Source organism: Brachyhypopomus gauderio, chromosome 8 (genome assembly GCF_052324685.1).
Source record: "Brachyhypopomus gauderio isolate BG-103 chromosome 8, BGAUD_0.2, whole genome shotgun sequence".
Taxonomy (NCBI): Eukaryota; Metazoa; Chordata; class Actinopteri; order Gymnotiformes; family Hypopomidae; genus Brachyhypopomus; species Brachyhypopomus gauderio.
In genome coordinates this window covers 21,922,233-21,947,841 of record NC_135218.1, presented here as the reverse complement: position 1 = coordinate 21,947,841, position 25,609 = coordinate 21,922,233, and the positions used below count along the sequence as shown (strand labels likewise).

Sequence of the window (25,609 nt, the reverse complement as noted above, 5' to 3'; positions counted from 1 at the left end):
ATAGAGGGGTGAGAGAGGTGAGGTGGGTGAGAGAGGGGCTTCAGAGAGGCACTTAAATCAACAGCCTTGTTCTATGGGTGAAAGCGGAAACCCCAGATTTGCATGACAGAAGAGAAGGATGAGGAAGGAGATGTCAGGGCTTCAGGCTCACACACACAGAGAGAGAGAGAGAGAGAGAGAGAGAAAGAGAGAGAGAGAGAGACTGAAAAAGAGAGATGCATACAGAGGGAGAGATAAAGAGAGAAATATAGAAGTAGATGTCATTATGACAGATACAGAGAGTGAGTTAGAGACTAGAATCTTTGCTTAATACATAACAAAATTGCACATTCAAAATTTTGAAGCAGTAGACGGAGAGCCAATCAGAGGCCAGTTCCACGTCTTCTGCTTTATGACCTCATCATCATCATCATTTACATTTACGGCATTTGGCAGACGCCCTTATCCAGAGCAACTTACATTTTTATCTCATTTTTTTATACAAGTGAGCAATTGAGGGTTAGGTGCCTTGCTCAGGGGCACCTCAGTCATGACCTCAGGTCTGGGAATCAAACTCACGACCCTCTGGTCACAAGACCAGTTCCCTATCCACCAGGCCATGATCATCATCATCATCTTCTTCTTCTTCAGGCTTCTGCTCAATGAAAAGCTTCTGCAGGGGTGTCCACAGGGTACCAGAGCAACCCACGTAGCATTAAAACGACTGTCTTCAGTTCTTAATGAAGATGTCTTCAAAGGTATTTGTGTGCTTTGAGTTTATTTATGTGGGTGTCTTTGTTTACCTATGTGAAATTTTCACCACAAACATTTCCTTATATAGCAAAATCACAAAAAGTAACCAGATTACATAATTAGAACAGAATTAGTCCTAGAGCTTTTTATAAAAGTTACATGTTTACATAAAAAAATAAAAGAGCAAAAAGATGGTTTTGGTTACGGAGGTTGTGGTTATGGTTAGGTTTATGATAAAATATGTAATATATTGGACATAGGACATATACTGTAGGAAATTACATATATAATATACATATAGCATGTGTTTGACTCCATGCCCTGAAAAGTCTGAAAACCTAATGTGTATATGTAGGTGTGTGTGTGTGTGTGTGTGTGTGTGTGTGTGTGTGTGTGTGTGTGTGTGTGTGTGTGTGTGTGTGTGTGATTATATTCATTTTGCTCTGCTCTTCTTTGCTGTGGCTGCAATGTGCTCAATACAGTATTGACTCGTTCACCACGGCAACCTGCAGAATTCCAATGCCTCCATCCATGATCATGCCACTCCCTCCTTCGCTCTCACATTCCTCTCACTCTCTCTCACTCCTTCTCACTCCCTCTCACTCACACTCTCTCTCACTCTCTCACTCACTCTCACTCCCTCTCACTCCTCTCACTCTCTCTCTCTCTCTCTCACTCCCTCTCTCTCACTCACTCTCTCTCTCACTCCCTCTCACTCTCTCTCACTCTCTCACTCTCTCTCACTTCCTCTGTAACTCTCTCTTGCTCTCTCTCTATCTATCTCTTCCTCTCACTCTCTCTTTTTCTCTCTATCTCTCTCCCTCTTTCTCTCTCACTCCTCCCATCCCCCAGTTCCAGAGCTATGGTGACATGGTGGATGCCTGTGTGTGTGTGTGTGTGTGTGTGTGTGTGTGTGTGTGTGTGTGTGTGTGTGTGTGTGTGTGTGTGTGTGTGTGTGTGTGTGTGTGTGTGTGTGTAGGGAGGGAGGAGTGCTGGAGGCAGTGTGTATAAAGAGCCTGTCTCTCCACCACAGCCTCACTGACAATGACACTACAACTGCCATTTTAGAGCAATGATCCAGAAAACATACACTCACACACTGCCCATTCATCTACGCAAAACACACACACACACACACACACACACGCACACACACACGCACACACACACACACACACACACACACACACACACACACTTATGCACAAAACATACACACACTGTCCATTCACCTCCACATTACACATACACTGCCATTTACACACACACATACACAAGTATATGAATTCAGTCAAATATGTGCAGCAGGAATGTGTTTGTGTTTGATGGTGTTTTCATATAGTTACTGAAGATTTCTTGTACAGTTGCTCACCATCTGACACATTTTTAATGAACTGTATTGATTTCAGTCAACATGAAACAACAACAACAGTGGTCTCAGAAGGTGCTACTTGTGTGTGTGTGTGTGTGTGTGTGTGTGTGTGTGTGTGTGTGTGTGTGTGTGTGTGTGTGTGTGTGTGTGTGTGTATGATCTTGAGTGAAATCTTGGCAAGGTTATAAAGACCTACAAATCAGTCCTGTTTAACCTCTTGTGTGAATATTGCAGTGATTACACACACTATCTATCTATCTATCTATCTATCTATCTATCTATCTATCTATCCATCCATCCATCATCGATCTTTTTTTTATTGTGTCAACTTATATATTGTTTACAATAATTTCAGTTGCAATATTTTACTAAGACTTAGTGACAGCAAATCCTCATAAAATCCCATAATAAACCCTGTCAACAAGCTTCACTTCATTATCATAATCTCATTCTTATCTGACTTTTTAATAAACATTCATATTTATTGTAAATCTAAATACCTTGTACATGTCTCCTTTATATGCAGGTCCCTTGTGAAGTCCTTGTACTTTCTCCCCATATTGATCTAAAAAGGCCTCCATGATCACAGAAAAAACATCTTTCCTCATTCATTACAGCAAATATTTAAAGATGCAACCTTGAATTTGAACACAAGTCATCCTCACCATTAGTTTGTTTGTTTGTTTGTTTGTTTGTTCCCTGTGGTGGCCCTGCAATGTGCTTCAACTTCACATCTGAGACATGTGGAGAAATGTGTTGGCCCATGGGAGGAACCGGTGTGAGGTGTCCACTGCGACAACGCATACACCCTTCCCAAATTACAGTGTTGGACCGAAGCCATGCTGATGTCTACACACCTAGACTTGTATATCTACATTATCATCATCATCATCATCATCGTCGTGAGCCCATCCCAGTGGGTTGTACTCACAAGGTTTTAGTGAACTGATCATTCTATTTATGTAATGGTACAGTTACATTATACTTGCAAACCATTTGCCTCCTGACATACGATGCTTAAGGAGAAGTAATGCATGTTTATTTTTTATACTTATGTATATATATTGCATATATACTATGTATATATGGACATACTGCTCAAAGCTCTGAATTATGGGTATTTTCAAAAATGTTTATTAAAAGCCAGAAACAAAGAACCAAACACCACACACAACATCTCCACAACATCTTTATGCCTTTTACTGCTAGTTAAATGAGTCAGAAATGGAGAGAGAGAGAGAGAGAGAGAGAGAGAGAGAGAAAGAAAGAAAGAAAGAAAGAGAGCAGGCAGGGTTGGGGACGGTACGCAAGAGCTGGAACAAGAGGGGATGGGAGAGAGAGAGAGAGAGAGAGAGAGAGAGAGAGAGAGAGACCTAATGGAGATTTTCCACTCTGAGTCATCAGTCCTATTGGTCATAGTTGAGTAATGGTGAGGTCTACCTGCCACTGGTGATCTGCCTGCTCTCTCTCCAGGGCCACTAAGCCACTTAAAGGCCTGCGTCCGAGCATACTGGTGAGTCACCGTGACAACAGTGCCCATCTCCATTCTGCACAGATATGAGCCGTGACAGAGGAGCATCAGTCGTGGCCAGTGAGTTTGTGTGTGTGTGTGTGTGTGTGTGTGTGTGTGTGTGTGTTATAAGACATTAACAGTTTATACATTATAGTTTATAATGCTGCTATAAATTGTATAAATTCTCTTGAGCTCTCGCTGTTGCTGAATGCAGAGGGACAAGTGGATTTGTCAGTGCGGGGCTAGCCAAAAAAATGCACACCTAGTTAAGTTCTGACCCAAAAATGCACGTTCTGACCCAAACCCCACACCTAGTTTAGTTCTGACCCAAAATTCATGCCTAGTTTAGTTCTGACCCAAAACTCACACCTAGTTTAGTTCTGACCCCAAACCCTCACCTTAGTTCTGAGCCAAAACCTGCACAAAGTTTAGCTCTGAGCCAAAAACCAACACACACACACACACACACATACACACACACAAGCAGACACGCAGACATCTGTAGAGCTCTGCTCTGTGAAACACCATTTTCTTAAATGGTAAATGGCCTTAAGAAAGACAAAGACAATTGCCCTGCCTTATCTGTATTGTCCTCATGTCTTTTGATAATACAATTTGAATGTAATCTAGGGTATTTTACATGACTCAGACAGCTGTTTTCTCTCGTCAACAATGCGCCCAGGGCCTCAAAGGTACTGGCAACCCACATACTTGTCCCAGCTCATGGATTGCTCTGGTTGCCAGATAGGTTGTAGTCACTCTGTAAATAATCAGGACCAGAGTGTCACAAAATCACCGTGACATGAAGATGATTGTCATTTGCGCCCTCATTAAGACTGTAACACTACGAAGTGTTTGGATAACAGGACTGAGGTTTGGATTTTGCTGTATGTTTCTCCTGTTTTGAAGTCTACATCCTGCTTCATTCACACTAGGTTACATTTTCAGCAACCTCTGAATATTATAAGATCCTGTTGGTGGCACCCTTGACCTCACAACAATAACATCACATATTGGTGTTTTACTGCTTCCACAACAGATTTTCCATTTATACTTATATATGAAAATAGACCAGAGATGAGCTTAGTTTATCCTGCTGTGATCTTGGTTATTGTAGCTGGAAAAGACCATTAAGTAAAACGATCTAACGTAAATTGTAAGTTTTCTTGTCAAATGATATTTTTATTTTCACTAAAAAGCTTTTCATTTACCTAGAACTATTTTGCAAAAGGTTCCACTTTTAATTTATCAGTGCCAGGTTTCCCCACATGATCATTTTTAAATGGTAGAACAAATGTGACCCTGAACACTCTCAGTTAAATAGATTTTAATACTACCAAGCGTTTGGGAAACGTGGCCCATACAATTCGTCTCGCAGACCTCCCCAGTGTAAGGCAAAGGGCTTAACTGATTTAAGCCACGATTTAGAAAAGCATTATAAAACCAACAGGGCGCGTGTTGTGGACACTGGCGAGGTATCGCACATGGTTTAAACTCATGTAGTGATCTCAGTGGCGATTGCTCTACATCCCGTTTTTTTCGTACAAACCTTACACAACCAGATATTTTCCATTTAAGGCCTGTTGTTGAATATTTTTTACTTACACACGAAAAACGTATGTTGCGTCTTTTATGATTTCCTGACAAATTATCAGAGAAAACTTCAACCGCGCGGAAGGACCTAACTACTGATATTTGAAAGAAAATAAGCATTAAGATACGCTAGACGTACCAGCACCTTGATGTTAAAATGTATTTCCTGCTGTGATGATCACCTTACCAGCAAGGTTCAATAGGTAATGTTGACGTACGGATTAATAAATTAATATTCGGTGCTTAATTGAACAGTCACTCAGTTTGAGAGTAAATGTTTTAATTCGCTGCACAGATACTGGACAGCGGCTACCTCGTAATATCGAATAAGTTTAGAGTGGACAGACCGCTGCGTTTCTGCGCGTCTAGCGCGTCTAGTCCGTGAACAGGTGTAGTCAGAAACCTTCTGACCGTTCCGCAGCCAAAATAAATTGTCACGACGCCCCTGCATACAGTTTAAAACTTTTATAGCACAGAATTTTTCTTCGTCACCAGACACTGTACCTTGTGTGTAAATTCACATAGCTACATGTAAAGTGGTTTGTAGGCTATAACATTGCAGTGCAACAGTACACAGGACGGTTGGGAACAACCTTTTTGGAACCGTTTTTGCCCGACAGTCCAAAAAACCAAATCCCGATTCTAATACGCTTTATATTTGATTACACCGTATTACCCAAGAAAGAGTGTAAACCGATCTTACGCTATACTAAATTGTCTTGGAGTGTGTGTCAGTTTTTTTTTTTTGCTTTGGTAGCTATTTTAGACTATCTCAATAGAAGTGACCTGTCATCTGTTTAATAGATGAATAATCCAAGATTTCGTTGTGATGACGTGCTTTACCTGCTGGCTATTTATGTGACCAGAAAAAGAGGTTTCATTGAAGCCAGCAGAAATGTTTGTTCAATGTTGTGAGCTCAGAGCTAATCTGTTTTCAGGAATCTCACGAGACTGTCTGGAACTTTTATTATTGTAGCCTACTAAACATTTAAATGGACGACTGTGGACGTGAGTGTATATAATTGAATAGGTGCACAGTTATTTCAACGCTGCTCGGTGTGTATGACCTTATATGGAAAGGTAGTCGTGCCTGCCTGTAATAGGCTGAAGATTGTGGCGCTCGTCGTGACCGTTTAACCCTTCTTGTGCTGAATTTGTGTGAATGTTTTCCTCGTTCGGCACGAACCTCCTGACACACACGTGTGTGTGTGTGTGTGTGTGTGTGTGTGTGTGTGTGTGTGTGTGTGTGTGTGTGTGTGTGTGTGTGTGTGTGTGTGTGAGAGAGAGAGAGAGAGGGAGGGAGGGGTGCGGGATAGAGAGAAGGAGAAACATAGGTTAACGGATACGTTTTCGGTAAAGAACCTGCGTATGCTCGGCACAGCACCGGCTATCGCAACGCAAACCCCGATAATCACGGCATCCACTGGCCGTAGGTTTACACACGTTCAGTTCCTTGTCATAATCGCGTTTTCACAAGTGCTTCACCAGCCGTCGCCCGTCAGCGCACAGATGTCGGAGGCGAATACAGATTCGCGAGCAGAATGCCTGGGGCTTCACCGCGCTGACCTACATATCTGTGAAATTCGCGGGCCACTTATGTTTGAATGCCACGTGCAACTGGCCTGCAGAAAGGTTACTGCGTTTTTCTACAAGTGCGTATTTTGATTGTCGCTTATAAACATCATATTGGAGGAATAGTGAAAATCACCACATAATGGAAGCTATTTCATCATCGCTTGATAGACTATAGATCAGGCGTAGTCAACTAAATTTGTCCGCGGTCCAATTTTGGCAGATACCTGTGACCTGAGGTCCGGTGCGGCGGGGGTGTCGAACGTAAGTTGTTGAGCGGGGGGGGGGGGGGGGGGGGGTGGCGAACGTAAGTTGTTGAGCGGGGGGGCGAACGTATCACTCGTGACGGAGTGTTTTTTCAATAGCCCTGAAATAAATGCTACGGTTTTGTTTTGGTCCGTATCCAGTTAATCAGGAATGAGATTGGGTCCGGACAGGATCGCGTTCGGGTCCGGATCCGGACCGCGGTCCGCCAGTTGAGTACCCCTGCTATAGATGATAGAAAAATTAACGCTTTATATGATGGTTAGTACAACAGAGATTCTGCAAAACGAATTGAATGCAATATATGGTGTTCACTTTAAGAGATTAAAACTGGAAGTGTATAGGTTACCTGCATATTTACTCATATCGCTTGTTGACGCCTATACAAGAATGTTTACATTGTTAGTCTGTCATAGATTATTTGTGTAGCATATTCATCTTCCTGGAACATGATCTGATTAATTAGCTAATAAAGTTAAGGTAACAGTTCAAAGATCTTTCCGGGAAAAAATATCTGTCGCGCTTTGTTACTGTGCAACTGGTGTAGCTCGGACGCGATTAAATATGTAAAAATAGGAATAATCATAGAAAAAGTAAAAAAAAATAATGAAAAGGGTGCAAAATATGTAAAGAAGATAAATAAAATGACGTTGTGCTGTATCTTTATGTGATTAACGTTTCGCGATAGTAGATTTAAGCTCAGGCTCTGGCACACAGACGCACATGTGAACGCATGCACTCATGCACACACGTTCAGAGGCTGTATAAACTTATAAACTTGAACATCCTACATCGCTTTTATTTCTTTGTTGGCCACCAGTTTTATTTCTTAATTGTTTACTGTATTTTTGTAGGCCCTACTGCGTATCTAAATGTCTCTCCGACTCTCTCGCTATACACTGTAACACAATTCATCTTATTTTAGAAATCTCTAAGCAATCTCTGGCTTTTCTGATATTTTTGACCAGATTATTACAAATGAGCTGTCTCTAAAGAGAGGTCGAGTCTGTTGAAAATAAAAGTGCCTACAAACGCGTGGCCGTCTTTGCGTTACATGAGAAGAATTTTGCTCGCCACTTGGAAAGCTGTGAACGACTGTTAGTTGTGTAGAGCACTGAGACCGCGGTGTGAGGCTGGCTGTGTTGAGCCCGCGGTGTGAGGCTGGCTGTGTTGAGCCCGCGGTGTGAGGCTGGCTGTGTTGAGCCCGCGGTGTGGGGCTGGCTGTGTTGAGCCCGCGGTGTGAGGCTGACTGTGTTGAGCCCGCGGTGTGAGGCTGGCTGTGTTGAGCCCGCGGTGTGAGCCTGACTGTGTTGAGCCCGCGGTGTGAGGCTGGCTGTGTTGAGCCCGCGGTGTGAGACTGACTGTGTTGAGCCCGCGGTGTGAGGCTGGCTGTGTTGAGCCCGCGGTGTGAGGCTGGCTGTGTTGAGCCCGCGGTGTGGGGCTGGCTGTGTTGAGCCCGCGGTGTGGGGCTGGCTGCGTTGAGCCCGCCCTACTCCACTACACGTCACACCGATGCTTATTTGCATGAAGTGTTTTCTGCAGCTTGTTTCAGAGTTCACGGCGATTCTGCCTCGCAATACAGACGGCTTCTTGGAGAGGGACTGTGTAAGGAATATACCGAGAAAAGCCCTCATGGTTGCTTTCGACACAACAAATAGACGTACTCGGGCGCGCTGACCGACGCTTTCTGTGCCTTATTTTTGCAAAGCACCATCTCGAAGCGAAAATGGAGCTACCCGCCGCGGGAGAGCACGTCTTCGCTGTGGAAAGCATCGAGAAGAAACGTATTCGAAAGGTCTGGTAACGTTTGCAAGTAATGCTTAAGACATTTTAAGCACCGAACAAACATTGCATGAGAAAACTACATATTTCATATAGATACACGATTCAGAAGGGTTTTTTTTCCTGATTTTTCTTTTTGCAGAACTCGAACAGTCTTGTTCGTGTTTTGGGAACTTCCACATCCCAACTGACGTTTCTTTTTACGGTCTTTGCAGGGACGGTTTGAGTACCTGGTTAAGTGGCGAGGCTGGTCCCCAAGGTAAGTGTTACCCACGCGCCCCACGCGCGTGCAGTCGTGGGGTGCTGAGGGAATGTGCGCGAGGAGACAAGATGAAGCTGAACTTCGTCTCGCGCTCACTGCTGATGTGCGCGGGATGTCATGGCTTTCTTTTTTTCTACCTCTGAGAGACAGAAGTGCTTTTAAGATTAAATAGCGCCACTAGAAGTATGAATGCACATTTGTACAAGTAATAAGTGTTTGGTGAGGCAGCTTGCGTGGTTTGAAAACGCGGACACGTGCAGGAGCTTTACTTCTGTTTACTTTGCGTGCAGTATTTGCAACCCGTATCACAAGAAACCTTTTTTAGTTCCAATATTCGTGATTTACATTTTCAATATTCACCGATTCTCTAACTCCTGATCTCCTGATATACATTATAGGATGTTCAATTTTTAGCGTTGACGTTCAGCGAAGAGAGCCCGTGTCACAGCTCTCTCCGTTAACGGTTAGGATGACAGCCACGTTAACCGGGTTCGGTTGAGAGAGCTGGTTACATTCATGCGCTGTCCCGTTCTCCCCTCCCCCTTCAATTCTCTTCTCTTCTCTTTATAGGTATAACACGTGGGAACCGGAGGAAAATATCCTGGACCCGCGCCTCCTTGTCGCGTTCCAAAACAGGTGAGAGAGAGAACAGCGTCGGATAACACGCTGACCTTGTGTAGTAAAACGGGGAGGAGGGTGAAGCTTTCACTATCACAGTGGGCTGCTGCCTTCCCGTCCCTCTCTCCCTCTCTCTCTCTCTCTCTCTCTCTCTCTCTCTCTCTCTCTCTCTCTCTCTCTCTCTCTCTCTCTCTCTCTCACACACACACACACACATACTCTGTCTGACAGAGGGAGGGCGCAAGAAAACAAGAGCGGGAGAGCATGTGCGCAGGCGCGTGTGAATTGTGACTGAATCGCGGTTGCAGGCCACGCTAATGTCAAGATCCGCGCGCACACTTAAGGGTCGTGTACATGCGATCATGACTCCAGAAGGTGACAGGGGCTCCCGAAAGACAGACACATTAGCCGTGTTTGCTTAGATTACACAAATGTGTTGCAGTTCGTCGGGGTGATTTTATAGACGGTTATTCTCAGTTCTGGTGGGGGGAAGGGAGCATTATTAAGATTCATCCACGTTTGGCCTTCCATAATATCCACGCGAATAGGCAAAGGCAGCACGTACCAATATAGAGTAGTTTTTTATAGCAGTCACGGGCCACAGCACGCGCAAACCTGCATTTCACCCACACTGTTTGGCTACATCACCTAGCGCAAAAGGGCGATTTTCCGTGTGGGCTCATACATTAGCCCACCCTGCGCACCCCTCCCCACGAAATTCCACTCACATTAGCACCGAGCATTCGGGACCTCTAACTGGCATCTGCTCGCGCCATTAGCCGTCTCCCTTCGCGATGGGCAATTCTGTTGTGAATAATTGCGCGCCTCCCCCGAGTGTATGCGGTTACTCCACCGGCTAATTAGGTTTTGGGTGTGTGGAGAGAAAGAAAGACAGTCGATGGGACAGGCGTTAATAACCAGTTTCGTCAAAGGCACGTTTTCTGTTTTTTTTTTTGTTGATCATGTATGGTAAATGCCATCCTGGAGACAGGAGTGACCAAAAGGCCTGGTTATGTCAAAAACAGCCGCATTCGTTATTCCTATATCGCCTAATTGCATTGTATTGTGGACGCGTCACAAAGTATACTGTTGTGTGGTCCTGTGTCGACTGTGGTCAGCAACTTTCCAAAATGTTCATAATTATTCAGTATATTACTGAATTTACGTACCATGTATTATCAGTGCTACAGTACTGCCATTCATTTTTCCTAATGGTCTAACTACAGCCTAACAAGACATTACCTATATTTCTTCATAAAATTTTACTACAGCCTGTTGAAAATAAACATTTAATGGAGGCCCTTTTAGACAAAATTGAGATATGACTAAAAGTACAGGTTTTATTTTTTGTTTGTTTGCAGGGAGCATCAGGAGCAATTGTTGGGATATCGCAAACGTGGCCCGAAACCCAAGCAGCCCTTCACACAGGTGAGCCAGTGTGTTCTTCACACGCTAACTTTTCTTATTTTTTTGTTTGTTTGTTTCATCAAAATTTGGCAAAAGAAAGCTACAGCCTGGCGTTATAAGCTGCTGGAGAAATTTCTTTATTTAGGGAGAACTTAAAACGATGTGACTATCCAATTTCTCTATGCAGGAGTGTATACTGTGTATACTATACTGTACACAGTACATGAGTGTAGTAAACTAGAATGCTGTATATACATGTGTCATCGGTACAAGAGCCTCATGTATGTCATATTAGAGTATGGTGTGTGCATAGGTATGTACTGAGTGCAAATATAAGAGTCCTGATCTGAGTTCATTGTGGTCTGACCCAACACACAGTAACTACAGCCTCATAATAACTGCAGTTTACGGATGTGTGTGTGTTCTTGTCTCAGGTTCCCTCGTTCGCCCGGAGGTCCAGCATCCTGTCTGACCTGCAGGAGGCATCGCATGACACCTGTGTCAGGATGGCCGTGGATCCAGCACAGACCCAGCAGTACCAGCTGAACAGCAGGAAGCACCACCCGTACCAGCCCCTCCAGAACCAGAACCCTGGAGGTGCTCTGACCAACGGGAAGAAAAAGCACTACTACCAGCTCAACAGCAAGAAACACCATCACTACCAGCCCGACCCCAAAATGTACCAGACGCCGTGTGACAGGGCCAAGGAGCCCGTGGTGCCCCAGGTGGGAAGGGAGAGCTGGAACCTCCCGCCGAGCCTCCAGCAGAAGTGGGTTCGGGACAAGGACTCCGGGTGCCTCAGCAAAGTGAGGGGCATCACCATGGAGCTGAATGGCGGAAGCGGTGAGCCGGAGCTCGGCTTGGATCGTACCATTACGCAGGACAGGGGCCCTGCAAACGGAATAAGCAGCAAGCTGAAAATAGTGAAGAATAAAAACAAAAACGGACGCATCGTCATTGTGATGAGCAAATACATGGAGAACGGCATCCAGGCAGCCAGGGTTAAAGGTGGGGAGGAGGATGTAGGGGTGAAGCAGCCACCTCAGTTGCTGGAGAGCAAGGCAGCTGTCGTAGATGATGCTGCGGACGAAACCGTGCGTCCCAGTAAGCACAGCTCCGAGGGCCCTGGATGTGGAAAGGACAGCAAAGATCAGGTTAAACCTCCCCCGTCTGGGCTTACGAATGGACTGTCCCGCCCTGACTCAGTCACGTTGGGGGCGGTGGCAGCTGAGATGAACGAAGCACGGGAGTTACGGGATCCTGAACACTCCACACACGAGGATCGACCGTTGCAGCTGACAGCCAAATCCAGCCTGAGCCCAAAGACTTCTGAAAAGGCCGTCCCTTCCCAGTTGGATCAAAGGAGTAGGCAGGGGGCCCAAAAGAGGTGTTCAATACTGGACACTGACCCGGGGGAGGCAAAACGGTTCGCCGGTGTTCAGAGCATCAGTGCACCAAACTCGGCGACACGTCAGTGTCAGAGCAGCACCACACACCTTAACAGTCACCAGCTCTCAAATGGACACAAGTTTGAATTTCTGGACTGCTGCCAGGATGAGCCAATAGATCTTAGCTGCGCACGGTCACGGGAAGAGAGGAATTCTGGGACAGGTTGTGAGATAAATGGCAACTCTGAACAGTGTGTGAAAGACACAGAGCTAACAGCGAAAGAAACACCTTTTACACCTTTCCTCGGAAATATAATAATAACAGACGTCACAGCAAACTGCCTTACAGTTACGTTTAAGGAATATGTAACAGTCTAGAAATGACAGCTTTAAAACAAAAACTACTGAAATCATAACTCTGTGAATATATGTACATATATAAAGTAGGACTGGTCTTCAGATTTCAGAAGATCACTTTAATTGTTTTCAGAATGATACAGTATCAGGTGCAGGTTTAATATTTTTCAGTCTGCATACAATCCCACTAAGTTCTGCAAGCTATTCCATAATAGTTATACAAGTCAGCAAAACATTTTTTACACTGTTTTCCAGTGGCTTGTTTCTCTTGGCTATGCTTTATGAGAAGGCTCACATGTCTATAAAGCACTTATGTATGTAATGTAATGTTAAACCATTTTTATTGTTCTGTCTTTTAGCAGCTCAAAATTGTAAAGTGCTTTACACACAAAGTGTAATATTTAGATTCATCTCAACACATTAAAAGCATATTTTTGCGTGTCATAAGATTCTCGGTTAGTGTCTGTGTGCGTGCGTGTACGTGTGGGTAAGAATGTGTAACTGAAAGATTAGGTCATGTAAACAAAAAGGCCGGTAGTACATGTCTTTTTTTCTAGTAATTATGTTGGACCTTAGTATAGGAATGCCCTTTGCCCGATCCCATTATGCGACCAGAGAAAGTGTGTGTAACCTTTTATCAAAGTTGAGTGGACTTGGGGTCCACTCTGCATTAAATACAGCCTACTGATCATGATTGATTTCGGTAATCCAGATCAGTCAGTGTGCTATTATAAAAAACTTACATTTTCTACAATGACCGTGTATGTGTCACTAAAGAAGTGTGCGTGTCACGGCCTACCGAAACGTTTTAGATTGTAAAAGCGAGAACCGAGATAAGGCTAAACTAAAATGTAAAGAGGCACGTGGATCTGCGTCGTGAGGCTGGGTTACGTGGTTGTCTGCGAATATCTGCATCCTGGATTAGTGTGTATGCGATTACATGTTTAGCTGAGCTGTAGGCCTACGGATGACATCCAACACGCCGTATCCTTTCCGTCCACTTCAAACGTGGTGCGTTTGTTTTTAACAAGAGATGTCAAGGAGAGCACGTTGCTTCTGATTTTAGATAGACATAAATAGTTATTAGTAAATAGAGCCTTAGGCACTAGACGTATATGCCTAAGCACTTCTTAGTTTGAAAACAAGGCTACGTGATCCCCCCCAAAAAATAGCACAAGATCAAAAATAGAAAAATAGGCATCAGCTTTGTTCCGTTGTTGTTTTGGTCATCATGGTTAGGCGTTCAGGGAAACATTACCTCAGAGCACAAGATTTGGGGAAGCCGAAACTGCCTTTAAATCTTTGCCTGTAATAGCCTACCACGGCATTTCCACCAAACTTTGGCTACTAGGTTCAGTGGGATAGCAAAATCAACGCCTTTATTAAACAGCGAAATCTTGTTCCATGTTTAAAAGGTACAGTTTGGTAAACGTTTCTGCTGGCTATAGATACTGTAAGACAAAATATGCTTATTTAAATTCTGGCCAAATGAACTACAATCACTGAACGAAAGATATAGCTATGTCACGAGAGGTGACCAGTTAACTGATCATTAACAAGTTAACAAATCATCATTTGAGATTATACGTGGCTGTCATAGAGCATTGGTAACAACCTGCGTGTTTGACAGGCCTACGTCTCGTAGATAGCTACAGAAATATATCTGGTTTCTCAGCAAGGTTGACGGCAGCAGACCTTGGTCTTTCTTAGAAACAAATAAGCTACATCCCCAATGGAATGAACAAAACGAAGAATGATCCTCTATTAAGCTCCATAAAGTAGTTATAAGCATTTGTATCATTTTCTTGTTATTACTGCTGTCACAGCACACATGTAAACGGTTAGACCGAAAAGTTGTGTTGCAGCGGTGTCGAGTCACTTTAAAAAGTTCAACATTTTCTTAATAACAAACCCATGGTTATAATAACTGGCGGCTGGTCTGTTGATTTGATTAATCTAATAATTTAATGAACTAAAAGTTTTTAATAAGTGGATGAGTAGATAAGCAAATCAAACGTGGACTGTCTGAAACTTTAAAACACAGAAAGGGTGATTCAAACAAGCACTTACATTAAGCTATATTTGTAAATGTAAGTTCTTTCAATATTGCTGTATAAATACCCCCACCTCCCTAAAAAAGACAAAAGGTTAACACACCCTTGTTAACCTTTTGCTTATTTCACTTTTATGACGTTTAAAATAAACACAAATAATGAACGATATCTCTTTTTCCCCGAGTTAATCTGACCTCGAGATGAAAGAATAACCAATATCGATTTCTGTTCTTTGTCATGAGCCACTAAACGGTGAAACCTCTTGTAGAAGGTTAGAGAGGACAGCGTGAAAGTCTCATGTGTGAACCCGCTGTACGGCGGAGGAGCTGCAGTCCATCAATACTCAGAGAAGAACTGCACAACGGCAGCTCAATATTTTATCAGCTAACATGGCGGACAGCAAACGTCTCCGGGAGAAAGATCAGCGCTGTGTTAAATAAACCGACGCCGCTTCGTGCGCTGGCCATAGGAGATCCTCCGTTTGAGAAGGCTTTGACAAACTGCCCATCAGTACAGTGACTCACTCATCAACCATTTCGTCTCACGCCGAGAGAGAAGCTGCGGTTTCATCGCGGCTGCGATATAAAATGGCTTCCTCCAGTCGGTCCCGTTTATGTGTGATTTAGTAGCAATACAGGAGGAAGGTTTTCTGCCACTCGTATCAACCCAAATGGTCACGTTCAACGTTTTTTGTTGTGTATAAATTAGTTTAACGAAGAAGCTTAATCCGTGTTTCGTAAAAATGTATAACGACCACATATATAACCACCCAACGTAAATTAGACAGGTGTAATGAGACTACGTATCGTAATTGCTTTTAAGCTTTTATACTAACCTTGAATGTGAAGTATAAAACCCATAGACTTCTAGGTAACCCCTATTTTACTGGACACTCAGGGCGCAAGTTACATTACCTTAGAAGAGAACTTTAGTTTGAGGAACCAACACTTGTTTAGTGGGTCTCTTTAAGCGCTATTCATATACAATATTATAATAACTTGTAGGCCAGGCTACAACACTTATTAGGGATGAGACACGCACTGGTATTTTCCCTGTAAGATGTGTTCATTATAAGGTTTTTAAATATTCATACAAAACCCTTTCGGAATAGTCAATGGGACGTACAGGGACTTGCTGAGATGTTTTCAAATTAAAATAAATACGAACAACATATATTATTTATCTGTCCAAATACGAAAATGCGCAGAACATTAGGACTATAATTGACCTATTTTGAAGCTGTTTCTAGATTTCGTTCTGTGCTTGAATACACAATTTCTTCCTCAATTGGTTTATTCTTTAACCGACTTGATTGCCTACCTTTAACTTAAGAAGTCTTTCCAAAACCTACACGATCTTTCTTTTTTTCAAAAGAAGATGGAAGTGGAAAAAAAGGAAAATGGTCTTCTTCAACTAACATCACAGCATACCAAAAACCCACTCATCACGTAGCCTAATTTAACTATTTCTAGGCACCGCAATTTTCTCATATATTATGGGGGTTGCCTGGTATAGTTAACTTTCTAATGTATGTTAACTTTTAAAAAGTATAACACTTGATCGGATATGTAATCGATATGTAATAAATTAGGGGAAAAATAAATAGCGTATTCTCCTAATTTCCGTTTTGTACAGTTTTTTTTCTGCTGCTGCGCAAGATTCGTTGCCCAGAAACTAGCGGACCAATAATCTTCCTCCAGCTCGCCCGTGCTCCATATACGGACGCGCCGCTGCTGCACTGCGCCACACACGCCACCAATCGCACGCACGCGCAGAAGCCCGCAGACGGCCTTCGCCGTCCGCGTTTCCTCTCAGATTTAAAGTTACCTGTTTATTAACCAGTTAAAATCTTAAACGTGTCCATTGGTCGATACATTTTATAGCTTATTTCATTTCAAGTGAACAAATAATTTATTCAGGTATTTCAAAAAATACAGAACAACACTCAAAACTCTCCCGACTCCTGTGTACATTCCATGCCAGATGAAGTTCAGGCCAATTAAATCATTTTATAGAACAAGAAGGCACGCAGCTATCGTCTCTCGCGAATGACCTGGCCAACATATTTATAAAATAATTTACACAAACACAAAACGGATGGCTTATTTTCTCTAAATAGTACCAGCGCACCAGACCTGAATCTGAAACAATTCGTATGATTGAAAGATCACTGAGAGTAATTTCAGCGCAGATAGACTATACGTTGCACTGATTACGAAATGGATTCAGCAGTGTATTTATTCTAAACTGTATCTGGTTTTCATGTGTCACACATACATTCACATTTATAATGTAACCTAACTAATGATTTGGGCCTATTTGTGATTTTGTTAAAATCTTAAAATTGTATTGGTGTATTTAAAAAAAATACAACCAGTCCTTCTAAGCTATAATTATGTTATTAATTTGCAGCGAAAACCGACCAAAATCAAAATATATTCTATTGAAATTGTTATTCCACAATGTTCAGCACCTTCCAAACATTAATAAGAAACGTTAGAATAATTAATTCAATATTTTTCGTATTCGCTTTTCTTCTTATTATTACAAGGCATTTTCTTATTTTATTATTATCTTCGTTTTATTTTGGTTATATTATTATGCTAATATTAAAACAAGTGATTAACTAGGTTATCAATTCGGTCTATTAGCTTACTGTTGCTATTACATTGCAGTCAGTCGTCAGCGAACTCAGAGTCGAAATATATGAGCCTTCGCAAATAATTTTATTGCAATGTGACTCTTGTCTGATAAATAGGTTAAACAATATAGCAGAATTACCCATTTATGCTCTCCTAAAATGCTAGATTATATTGAGATAATGTGTAATTTACTTGACAGCCTAAAAACAGTTTATGATAACTTGTTCCTCAGTTTCAAGTGTTGAAGTTTGAGAAGCTTATGTTAATTTCGAGGTGTTGTTGTTGTTGTTGTGTGTGTGTGTGTGTGTGTGTGTGTGTGTGTCGGGGGTGCTTTTTCTTTGACGCAGGCATTCCTATCTAGTCACTAGTTGCTAGGTAATCCAACAGAAAATAAACATAAAACATACATAATAGTCAATGAAATATATAATAAATTAACAAAATAATACTCATAAAATATCGTCATGTAAGGTAACTGAGCCACAATAGGGACATTTTCGAAATTATCCAGTTGTATTCTACTGGATGCTCTGGAGAGGTTATGTCCTAAAATACTTAAATCTCGATCTGCAATTATTTTTGCAGTAGTAGTATCCTTAAACCAACAAGCCAGTGTTTTCCTGGAATTCCAGAAATGTTTTAAATTTCCATCCTATTTATTAGTCTTGGTCACACGATATCATTTGTTTTTAGTCCAAAACCGTGCAGCAATTTAATAGATTAATTCAAAATTAACCCAACGCTTTAGCCACCGCAACACATTTTCTTCCTGTGTATTATGTGGTAGGCTATACAGTTTTTAAATGTGTTATCGAACTTTTTGCGACAAGTTATTGTCATCGGTAGGTTAACAAGTGGTTAAACACGCGACAGTCGGATTAGTTTAAATCAAATGTTTCATACTACAGTGATTGCGAAACTATTGGAACTGTTTTAATACTGTACGCAAATGTATTGAAAAAAGACTATTAAAGTACACTACGTTATTGAGTTAGACATGCATGACCTAATATAAACAAACATATTGGTAGGCTACATCAGGTTTCCCCCTCAACATCTTATTTATCTAACGCTAAGTGGCTTATTATCTAACATCCTATTTAGACTTTTCGACTTTGCTTTCTTACTTAAATTCTTACGTCACCTGGGCCGAGGAAATTGTGGTTTCTTAGCAGCATAGTGGCACCTACTGCAGTATCATACTGACCAAATTGTCTAGCCTGACTGCCTAGAATAAAATAAATAAGTTTAGAAATAACAATGAAAGCGAAGCAGATGGTATATGCATAGAAAATGCATATACCATGAAGGATTAAAAAATCTATGAAGCCTATATTCTGACTTTTGGCTATCTTACTGTGAAATGTGAACAGCTCACATCTTGTTTGAGTCGTATGGGGGCAAAAATTCACACTGTCAAAATGAACCAAATAAATGTGATACACTCAGACGAGCCACCATTTTACGTGCTGTCAAACATTTTAAAGCCCAAATGTGCGTTTCCACTTCACCAAGCGAACCCCGCGCACGTAGCAACAGCCGCAACCAATGAGTCGCTTCAGAACGGCTCCGCCGACAGCGGTGCCACGGCAACACGCTAGAAGAACGTGATGACGTCTCGCTGTGCACGAGAGTATTATGGGCTGCCTGGAATTCTCAAGCGAGAGAAGGCGGACTTGCACGCGCGGCTAGCCTGTCCGCGAGCTAACGGTAGAGAGGTAAACATGGAGCTGTCTGCGGTCGGAGAAAGGGTTTTTGCGGCCGAATCGATCATAAAAAGGCGAATAAGGAGAGTACGTGTTCAACGTAAAAAATTCTTAGGACCTAACCATTGCATTTTTTCCTCCTTGTGCGTATTGTCAATGCCGCAGGTTGTCGCTAACCCAAAATGTTGTTTTTTCTGTCTGGTGGCACGCGCAGGGTCGGATGGAATACCTGGTGAAATGGAAGGGTTGGTCGCCCAAGTGAGTAATGGACGACATCCCCCCCGTCTCACGTCGTCAGCGAGCTAGCTCGTTTACACGCCGACAATGGCTGTCAAACCAGCTAGCTAGAGGCATGCATGCACTGGCTACAAAAGCAAAGTGGCATATTGGAGGCTGGAGCGCTAGCTGCCCGTGCTAGCCGCCCGACGGAGGCAGCGCTGCATAGGAAACTTGAAACCCCGTCGACTGTCAGTTGTGTTAACATATTCTGATTCCCTGATAGGTACAGTACTTGGGAGCCCGAAGAAAATATTCTGGATTCCCGGCTTTTCGCCGCTTTCGAAGAGAGGTAAATAACAGTAATTTGTTTGGGGCCGGGCGTCAAGTTCAGTGGTCGCATGCTGTGAATGTGAAATCCCCTCGCGCCCGCATTAGTGGCTGTCTTGTGCTACCACTTCGCTTCGTCTCAAGTGGGCATCGCTGCCGTTTCAGGGAACGTGAGAGGGAGCTCTTCGGGCCCAAGAAAAGAGGACCGAAGCTCAAAACCTTCATTCTGAAGGTTAGTAGCTGTATTTTAACTCCCAGGCTCGACCTAGTCCTATGGAATAGGAACTATATCCGTGTTTTTTTTTTTTTTTTTTTTTAAAGATGGAAACGAAAGACCTGCTGTTTCATTTTTATGGTCATTTTTAATTCAGACGAAACTCATATAGATGTAAATAATTTCAGTTGGACAATTAATGGAAATGTATATAAAAATTAATTATAATTTCTGAAGTTAAATAATTATTTTCATTATTGTCTTTTAAAGGCTCAGGCAAAAGCCAAAGCCAGATCCTACGAGTTCCGTGGTGAATCTTCACGCAGCATGCGTATAACCTATCCCAGCCCTGAGCCTCTGGTTACCCCAAGGGCTCGGGAGGGTCTGCGTGCTGTGGTCCCAACTATCTTCCCCCCCAGCACAGTCAACAGGGGCGAAAGCGTGCGGCTTCCCCCTCCAGAACCAGCCAGAGAACATCGCCCTCATCCGTCACCGAGACCCAGCACCGACGGCTTCATCCCTACGCCCAAAAAGAGAGGCCGCAAACCTAAGCTTCGCTTCCCAGAAGGATTCCCAAGCAGCCTCCACCCAGACCAGGCCAGGAGAAGGGCGGAGGAGTCCATATCTAGCATCCCATCCAAAATGGCACGGCTTGGCCTCGGGGAGGACGAAGAAGACGGTCGTTCTGATCCGAGAGCCATGAAAGCGCCCCACAGGCACCAAACCTCCCCCCTGTATCCCCACAAGCAGCACAGGACGATCCCCTCTGTGGACTGGAGCATTAACTCCACTAGAAGGAATTTAGACATGCAGGAGTGCAGGACTACAGAACACAGCAGCCGCTTACACCAGCACCACCTGCAGCGCCTTAAACACCTCCGCCATCAGAGGGTGCTAGAGCCCGCCGCACAGGCGGCCAGGAGGCAGCAGCCTTCCCTCATCGCCAAAATTCCCGTCGCACGGATTTTCGGGGAACCAGAGGAGGAAGAGGAGGAAGAAGATGAAGAGGATGATGCTTGGAGCCCCTGTTTCAATAATATGGAGAAGGTCATCATCACAGATGTGACAACAAACTTTTTGACTGTGACTATCAAAGAGAGCAGCACAGACAAAGGCTTCTTTAAAGACAAAAGATGAAATTGTGGACTGTGAAAATATATATATATATACACACACACACACACTTAATTTTTTTCCCATTATTTTCATAAATTGGTTATCAATATGTTCTGTATATTGTATATAAAAATTTTATTCCATTTTCTCTGTTAACACTGAAACCTGTATTTAAATGTAATCGAAAAGCTGTGGTTAAATTTGGCTTATGGACACAGATTTGCATGTACTAGAAATGGTCAGAATCGAGATGCATATACAATTAACGGTTGTCAATAGAACTGTGTTTAGATATGTATGTTCGACTACCACATTCACTTCTTGTAAAGCTGACTTCATTTTTATCGAAAATCGTGTGCTAAATATATTAAGCTACTGACGTGTTTCCAGTGTCTCTCAAATTAGTAGGCCTTACCTTATTGAGTTATTTAATTGACTTAATTGCCGGTATACTGAAAATATGTGATTTTTGTTACAGTGGGCCTTCGTTAAACTTGACGAGCTATTTTGTAGAGTTTTCTAAAGATGAGGTTCGTCCGAGTGAAGATCCTCGGTGTGAAGGATCCAGGTCACTATAATGTACGACCGGACCCAGTTAGGCGCTTTGATATGTCGGTGTTTGGTTCCTGTACGCGCTTGCGGCGTTATATGTCATGTTCTTGTTGGCTGTGTGCTTATTCGGTGCGTTTTCGCTCCAATTGAAACTATTTATTTGAGGTAACAAAATGAATTGGCTATAAAATAGACTAATCGCGCTAGTCGGTATTCCCGTAATATGATGTGTGTTTGTACATATGAGTGCGAGAGGGAACGTTTTTACAAGATACGTTTTCAACAGTGTCTAAATAGTCAGTTAAGCTATAGACCAATGTGGCCTGTGTCCTATTTTTTAATCAATCATGTGTAAACGATAGAATGAAATACAAAACTACACGAGAGTTTTAACTGTTGAATGTATTTAACCGCTGTGTTAATGTTTTACGCAGATAAAAATATCAATATTTGTTAATGTTTTAATTACAGATTAGTAGCTCCCTAAATATTAGCGACATATTTACTAACTGCATTTTTTAGTTTAGAGTATCTTGCTGATCGAATAAACTTTTATAAGTGTTTCTAATATATGTTCCTTGGGGGCGTTATATAGCCTATTCATAGTTTAGACGCGTGTGTGGGTTTTGTAGGCACGTTATCATCCCACTAAACTTTTAAACATACGAGTTATTATAAACCTAATTAAAACCAAAGAAAGCAAAGCGGTCACAAAATAAACGAGAAGCTTGATATGAAGTTCTCGTCCATACCGTGTCTTAAGAATTTCTGAAGAATGATTTTGGATTGTAGCTTTTTTAATATTTAAAAAGATCTAACTACATTAAAACTTACAATTCGAGCATGAAAAGTTAAGAATAAAGAGACAACATAAATTTATTACAGGTGTTTACTTGGATAGTTGTACTCCCCTTTACTACTAGAGAAAGTTATGTTAGAATATTTTCTTAGGCTAATGTGATTAAATATAGGCCTCTACTACAGTGGGATAAATATGAGATATTCTATTTATGCTATTTACTGGGAGTTGTCCTCTTTCAAGTTTCTGAAAGTTGTATATCTTCAGCATTTACTGCCAATTTCCCGGTCTCTGCGTTCAAAATCGTCATTTTCACGATCGTCTTCATCACAATCGTTATCTCCTTCATCCTACTGATAACAAATAGAAATAGTATAAATTTATTATATAAGACTCTACTATTCAGCACATAATATTAAAGATTTTGCAGATACTGGAAAAAAACATCTAGGCATGAGATTCGTTTTGTAGACAAATGAAATAACCGGACAGTCAAAAAAAAAAAAGAAAATGTAGGCCTAACTCATATTTCTGCCTAGTCAACAGTTCTACCAAGAATGATTGACATCCGTAAATTAAACATGTGACAAAGATGTGACAAATATTTAATGTAGCTACTTTATGAGTGGAAAACCTTATAGGAGTTCAGGTTTGGTTTTGTATATTAAATTAAATTGAAATGTATACATCACTCTAGATTTTCTATAAAATTTTAGACTTCATGAATAAACTTGAATTGGTATTGAACAGCACTGGTTTCCACAGAGGTGTTGGAAACGTACACTGGTGTGTGGTTAAACGGGGTAACCATAGTTACGGTCACAGCGAGGGAAGCAGTGCGGGTTCAGCCAGTGCTCGAGATTTGTCTCGCGAGCCCTCTGCTCCAAACGCTGCATGTGCAGCAAATGCTCCTGGGCGGAGAGAGAGAGAGAGAGAGAGAGAGAGAGAGAGAGAGAGAGAGAGAGAGAGACGAAGGCAGCAGAGAGCAGAAATTGTATTTCGTATACAGTATATATATATATATATATATATATATATATATATATATATATATATATATATATATATATATATATATATATATATATGTGGTGTGTGTGTGTGTGTGTGTGTGTGTGTCCATTTTAATGGAGTGTCTGTGCAGAGGGGAATTTCATACTCTCATTGGCTCATCAGGGTATCCTGGCTTCTGTCTCTTGCTACGGAGAAGTTGTTTTGCGACGCTTTCTTTCATCATTGGAGTAGCCTCTAGCGGGGCATGTGAAATCTTAGTCAACAGAGAGCCTGTTTTTTTTCTTTTTGCATTATGTAATTGCTAAAGTAAATTCATTTAGCCTTCGTTTGACCAGATTCCCAATATAAAACGTAATCCGTCTACTCTGGAAAAAACTGAACAAGTAAAAGTTTGTGATGGCGCTTCAACTAAATTGCGTAATCTCGTATGTGATGTATCATGAATTAGCATCACTACAATGATGACAATTTTAGAACGAGCAAAGAAACGTCTATATGGTGCTACTTGGATTAAACAAACTACACAACTATATAAATTATCTGTGGTTCTGTAACTTCTATCATTTATAGCTTTCTCTTCTTTCCTTCTTTCTTTCATTCTCTCTCTCTCTCTCTCTCTCTCTCTCTCTCTCTCTCTCTCTCTCTCTCTCTCTCTCTCGCCACATCGGAGCGCTTCTAGAGCACAAAGTGCCCATTCATCGGGGCTCGTCCCCGGAGAGCCCACTCCGGCAAGCGCGTGACCCGAAGGTCTAACCTGCGACGGGGTCAGAAAATGAGCTCAGTTCTGTCAATTCTGCATTGGCAAAACACCGACGTGGCAGACCAGTTATAACTAATTTCGACCCATTTGGGGCGCTATACGTGCACAAGTTGATTTAGTTATTGATATTTTAATCATTCTGATATTTTGTTTAGAATCAAAGGTTAGGCTTTATATATCCATATTAATATGATAATGGAAAAGAGTGTACAGTGGATAACATAAGCTAATCAAACAACTAAATAAGTATGAAAATTAATGAAAAGCGGGTTGGTTGACTGAAAAGGTTACTAACCTTTGTTTTATCAACCATTTTTTTATTTATCAATCTATCTATTATTTGTTTGTTTTTTTTAATACCAGCAGTGCTGATTCAGTAAATATTTAGGAGCTAATAATCAGAAGTTTAATTATTTGTGCATTATTTATTTTTATACTTGCGCAGATTCTTAGTTTATGTCGCGTTGAATTGACTATGGAAAACTGCAACTTTATTCAGTTCAACTTTGCTAAAAACTTTTGTAGTAATTTAGATCATTGCAAACTGCATTTGTTGTCACTGTTTCTAGATATCCCCTTAATTTCTGACGGTTTATGCACCGTTTAAAAATTCTAATTTCCAGGCTAAGGAAAAACAAACGTCTCAAACGTTTTGAGACCGAAACATATCCTAAATAAAGGTGCACCGCATTAAACAATTTCTAATGTAACAGAATGAACGCAGGGATACAAATTCACCTACCTGTGAAGGAGGTCAACAAGACCAAACAGAACATAAATGCCACGAGCTTCATGTTGGCTTCGACCTCGCGCCAGCTCCTGGGTCCTCACTGCACGGACGTCCAGTCCGGACCTAAGGTAGGGATTATGTTCAGTTACGTCACATGGAAGATGACACCTTTTTATATTTTATTTTCCCATGCTATTCTCAATTAATCCACCACGATGCTAAATTAGAATAATAAAATAATTGCACTGGCATTGTGTCAGCACATATGTTTGCAGGTGTAGGTAGGTGCCTCATCTCTCTCTCTCTCACACACACACACACACACACACACACACACACACACACACACACACACACACACACACACACACACACATACATCTTGGTCCATATATATGTGTGTGCATGTGGATGTGTGTGTTTGTGTGTGTGTGTGTGTGTGTGATCTCACACACTCACACCCGTGCACATATATATGCCCGCTAGATGGCGCACTTGGCTCGTGTTGGTTTTTCAAAAGGCCATATGAAAACCGCAGGCGCGGGGGCTGTCTGGGCTCCTTGCCAGGGAGGTGTTGCCCGTTTATGTTTATATTTGAGTTTTTTTTTCTCCTCCG

At 42.0% G+C, this 25,609-nt stretch overlaps 3 protein-coding genes across 5 annotated transcripts; 2 read left to right on the top strand and 1 right to left on the bottom strand.

Moving 5' to 3' along the window:
* Positions 1 to 6,589: 6,589 nt before the first annotated feature.
* On the top strand, positions 6,590 to 13,301 carry LOC143521934 (E3 SUMO-protein ligase CBX4-like). 3 transcript variants are annotated; one of them, XM_077015468.1, is made up of 7 exons: positions 7,127 to 7,307; positions 8,589 to 8,651; positions 8,755 to 8,841; positions 9,044 to 9,087; positions 9,661 to 9,726; positions 11,070 to 11,136; positions 11,550 to 13,301. In XM_077015468.1, exons 1-7 carry the CDS (start codon positions 7,278 to 7,280, stop codon positions 12,879 to 12,881), a joined length of 1,689 nt encoding a protein of 562 aa, XP_076871583.1. In that variant the 5' UTR covers positions 7,127 to 7,277; the 3' UTR covers positions 12,882 to 13,301. The 3 variants fall into 3 exon arrangements, with proteins under 3 accessions (XP_076871584.1, XP_076871583.1, XP_076871585.1); XM_077015469.1 differs by lacking the exons at positions 7,127 to 7,307; positions 8,589 to 8,651 and adding an exon at positions 6,590 to 6,862; XM_077015470.1 differs by lacking the exon at positions 8,589 to 8,651.
* Positions 13,302 to 19,191: 5,890 nt separating this feature from the next.
* On the top strand, positions 19,192 to 21,523 carry cbx8b (chromobox homolog 8b). Its single transcript, XM_077015465.1, has 5 exons — positions 19,192 to 19,349; positions 19,477 to 19,520; positions 19,765 to 19,830; positions 19,974 to 20,040; positions 20,293 to 21,523. The coding sequence occupies exons 1-5, from the start codon at positions 19,281 to 19,283 to the stop codon at positions 21,157 to 21,159; spliced, it is 1,113 nt and encodes a 370-aa protein (XP_076871580.1). The 5' UTR covers positions 19,192 to 19,280; the 3' UTR covers positions 21,160 to 21,523.
* A 926-nt stretch (positions 21,524 to 22,449) lies between these two features.
* On the bottom strand, positions 22,450 to 25,202 carry c8h17orf67 (chromosome 8 C17orf67 homolog). The gene is made up of 4 exons (XM_077015466.1): positions 25,006 to 25,202; positions 23,649 to 23,737; positions 23,272 to 23,400; positions 22,450 to 22,842 (listed from the first exon to the last, which is right to left on the bottom strand). Exons 1-3 carry the CDS (start codon positions 25,055 to 25,057, stop codon positions 23,284 to 23,286), a joined length of 258 nt encoding a protein of 85 aa, XP_076871581.1. The 5' UTR covers positions 25,058 to 25,202; the 3' UTR covers positions 22,450 to 22,842; positions 23,272 to 23,283.
* Positions 25,203 to 25,609: the final 407 nt, after the last annotated feature.

Bases quoted from the DNA above. Each gene is read 5' to 3' on its own strand.
- LOC143521934 (XM_077015468.1), top strand. From the start codon at position 7,278: ATGATAGAAAAATTAACGCTTTATATGATG. The intron at 7,308-8,588 runs GTTAGTACAACA...TGTTTTCTGCAG, and splicing joins AATTAACGCTTTATATGATG to CTTGTTTCAGAGTTCACGGC. The intron at 9,727-11,069 runs GTGAGAGAGAGA...GTTTGTTTGCAG, and splicing joins CTTGTCGCGTTCCAAAACAG to GGAGCATCAGGAGCAATTGT.
- c8h17orf67 (XM_077015466.1), bottom strand. From the start codon at position 25,057: ATGAAGCTCGTGGCATTTATGTTCTGTTTGGTCTTGTTGACCTCCTTC. The intron at 23,738-25,005 runs GTAGGTGAATTT...ATGCCCCGCTAG, and splicing joins CTTGTTGACCTCCTTCACAG to AGGCTACTCCAATGATGAAA. The intron at 23,401-23,648 runs GTATGAAATTCC...CTCTCCGCCCAG, and splicing joins ACCCTGATGAGCCAATGAGA to GAGCATTTGCTGCACATGCA.
- cbx8b (XM_077015465.1), top strand. From the start codon at position 19,281: ATGGAGCTGTCTGCGGTCGGAGAAAGGGTTTTTGCGGCCGAATCGATC. The intron at 19,350-19,476 runs GTACGTGTTCAA...TGGCACGCGCAG, and splicing joins TAAAAAGGCGAATAAGGAGA to GGTCGGATGGAATACCTGGT. The intron at 19,831-19,973 runs GTAAATAACAGT...CTGCCGTTTCAG, and splicing joins TTCGCCGCTTTCGAAGAGAG to GGAACGTGAGAGGGAGCTCT.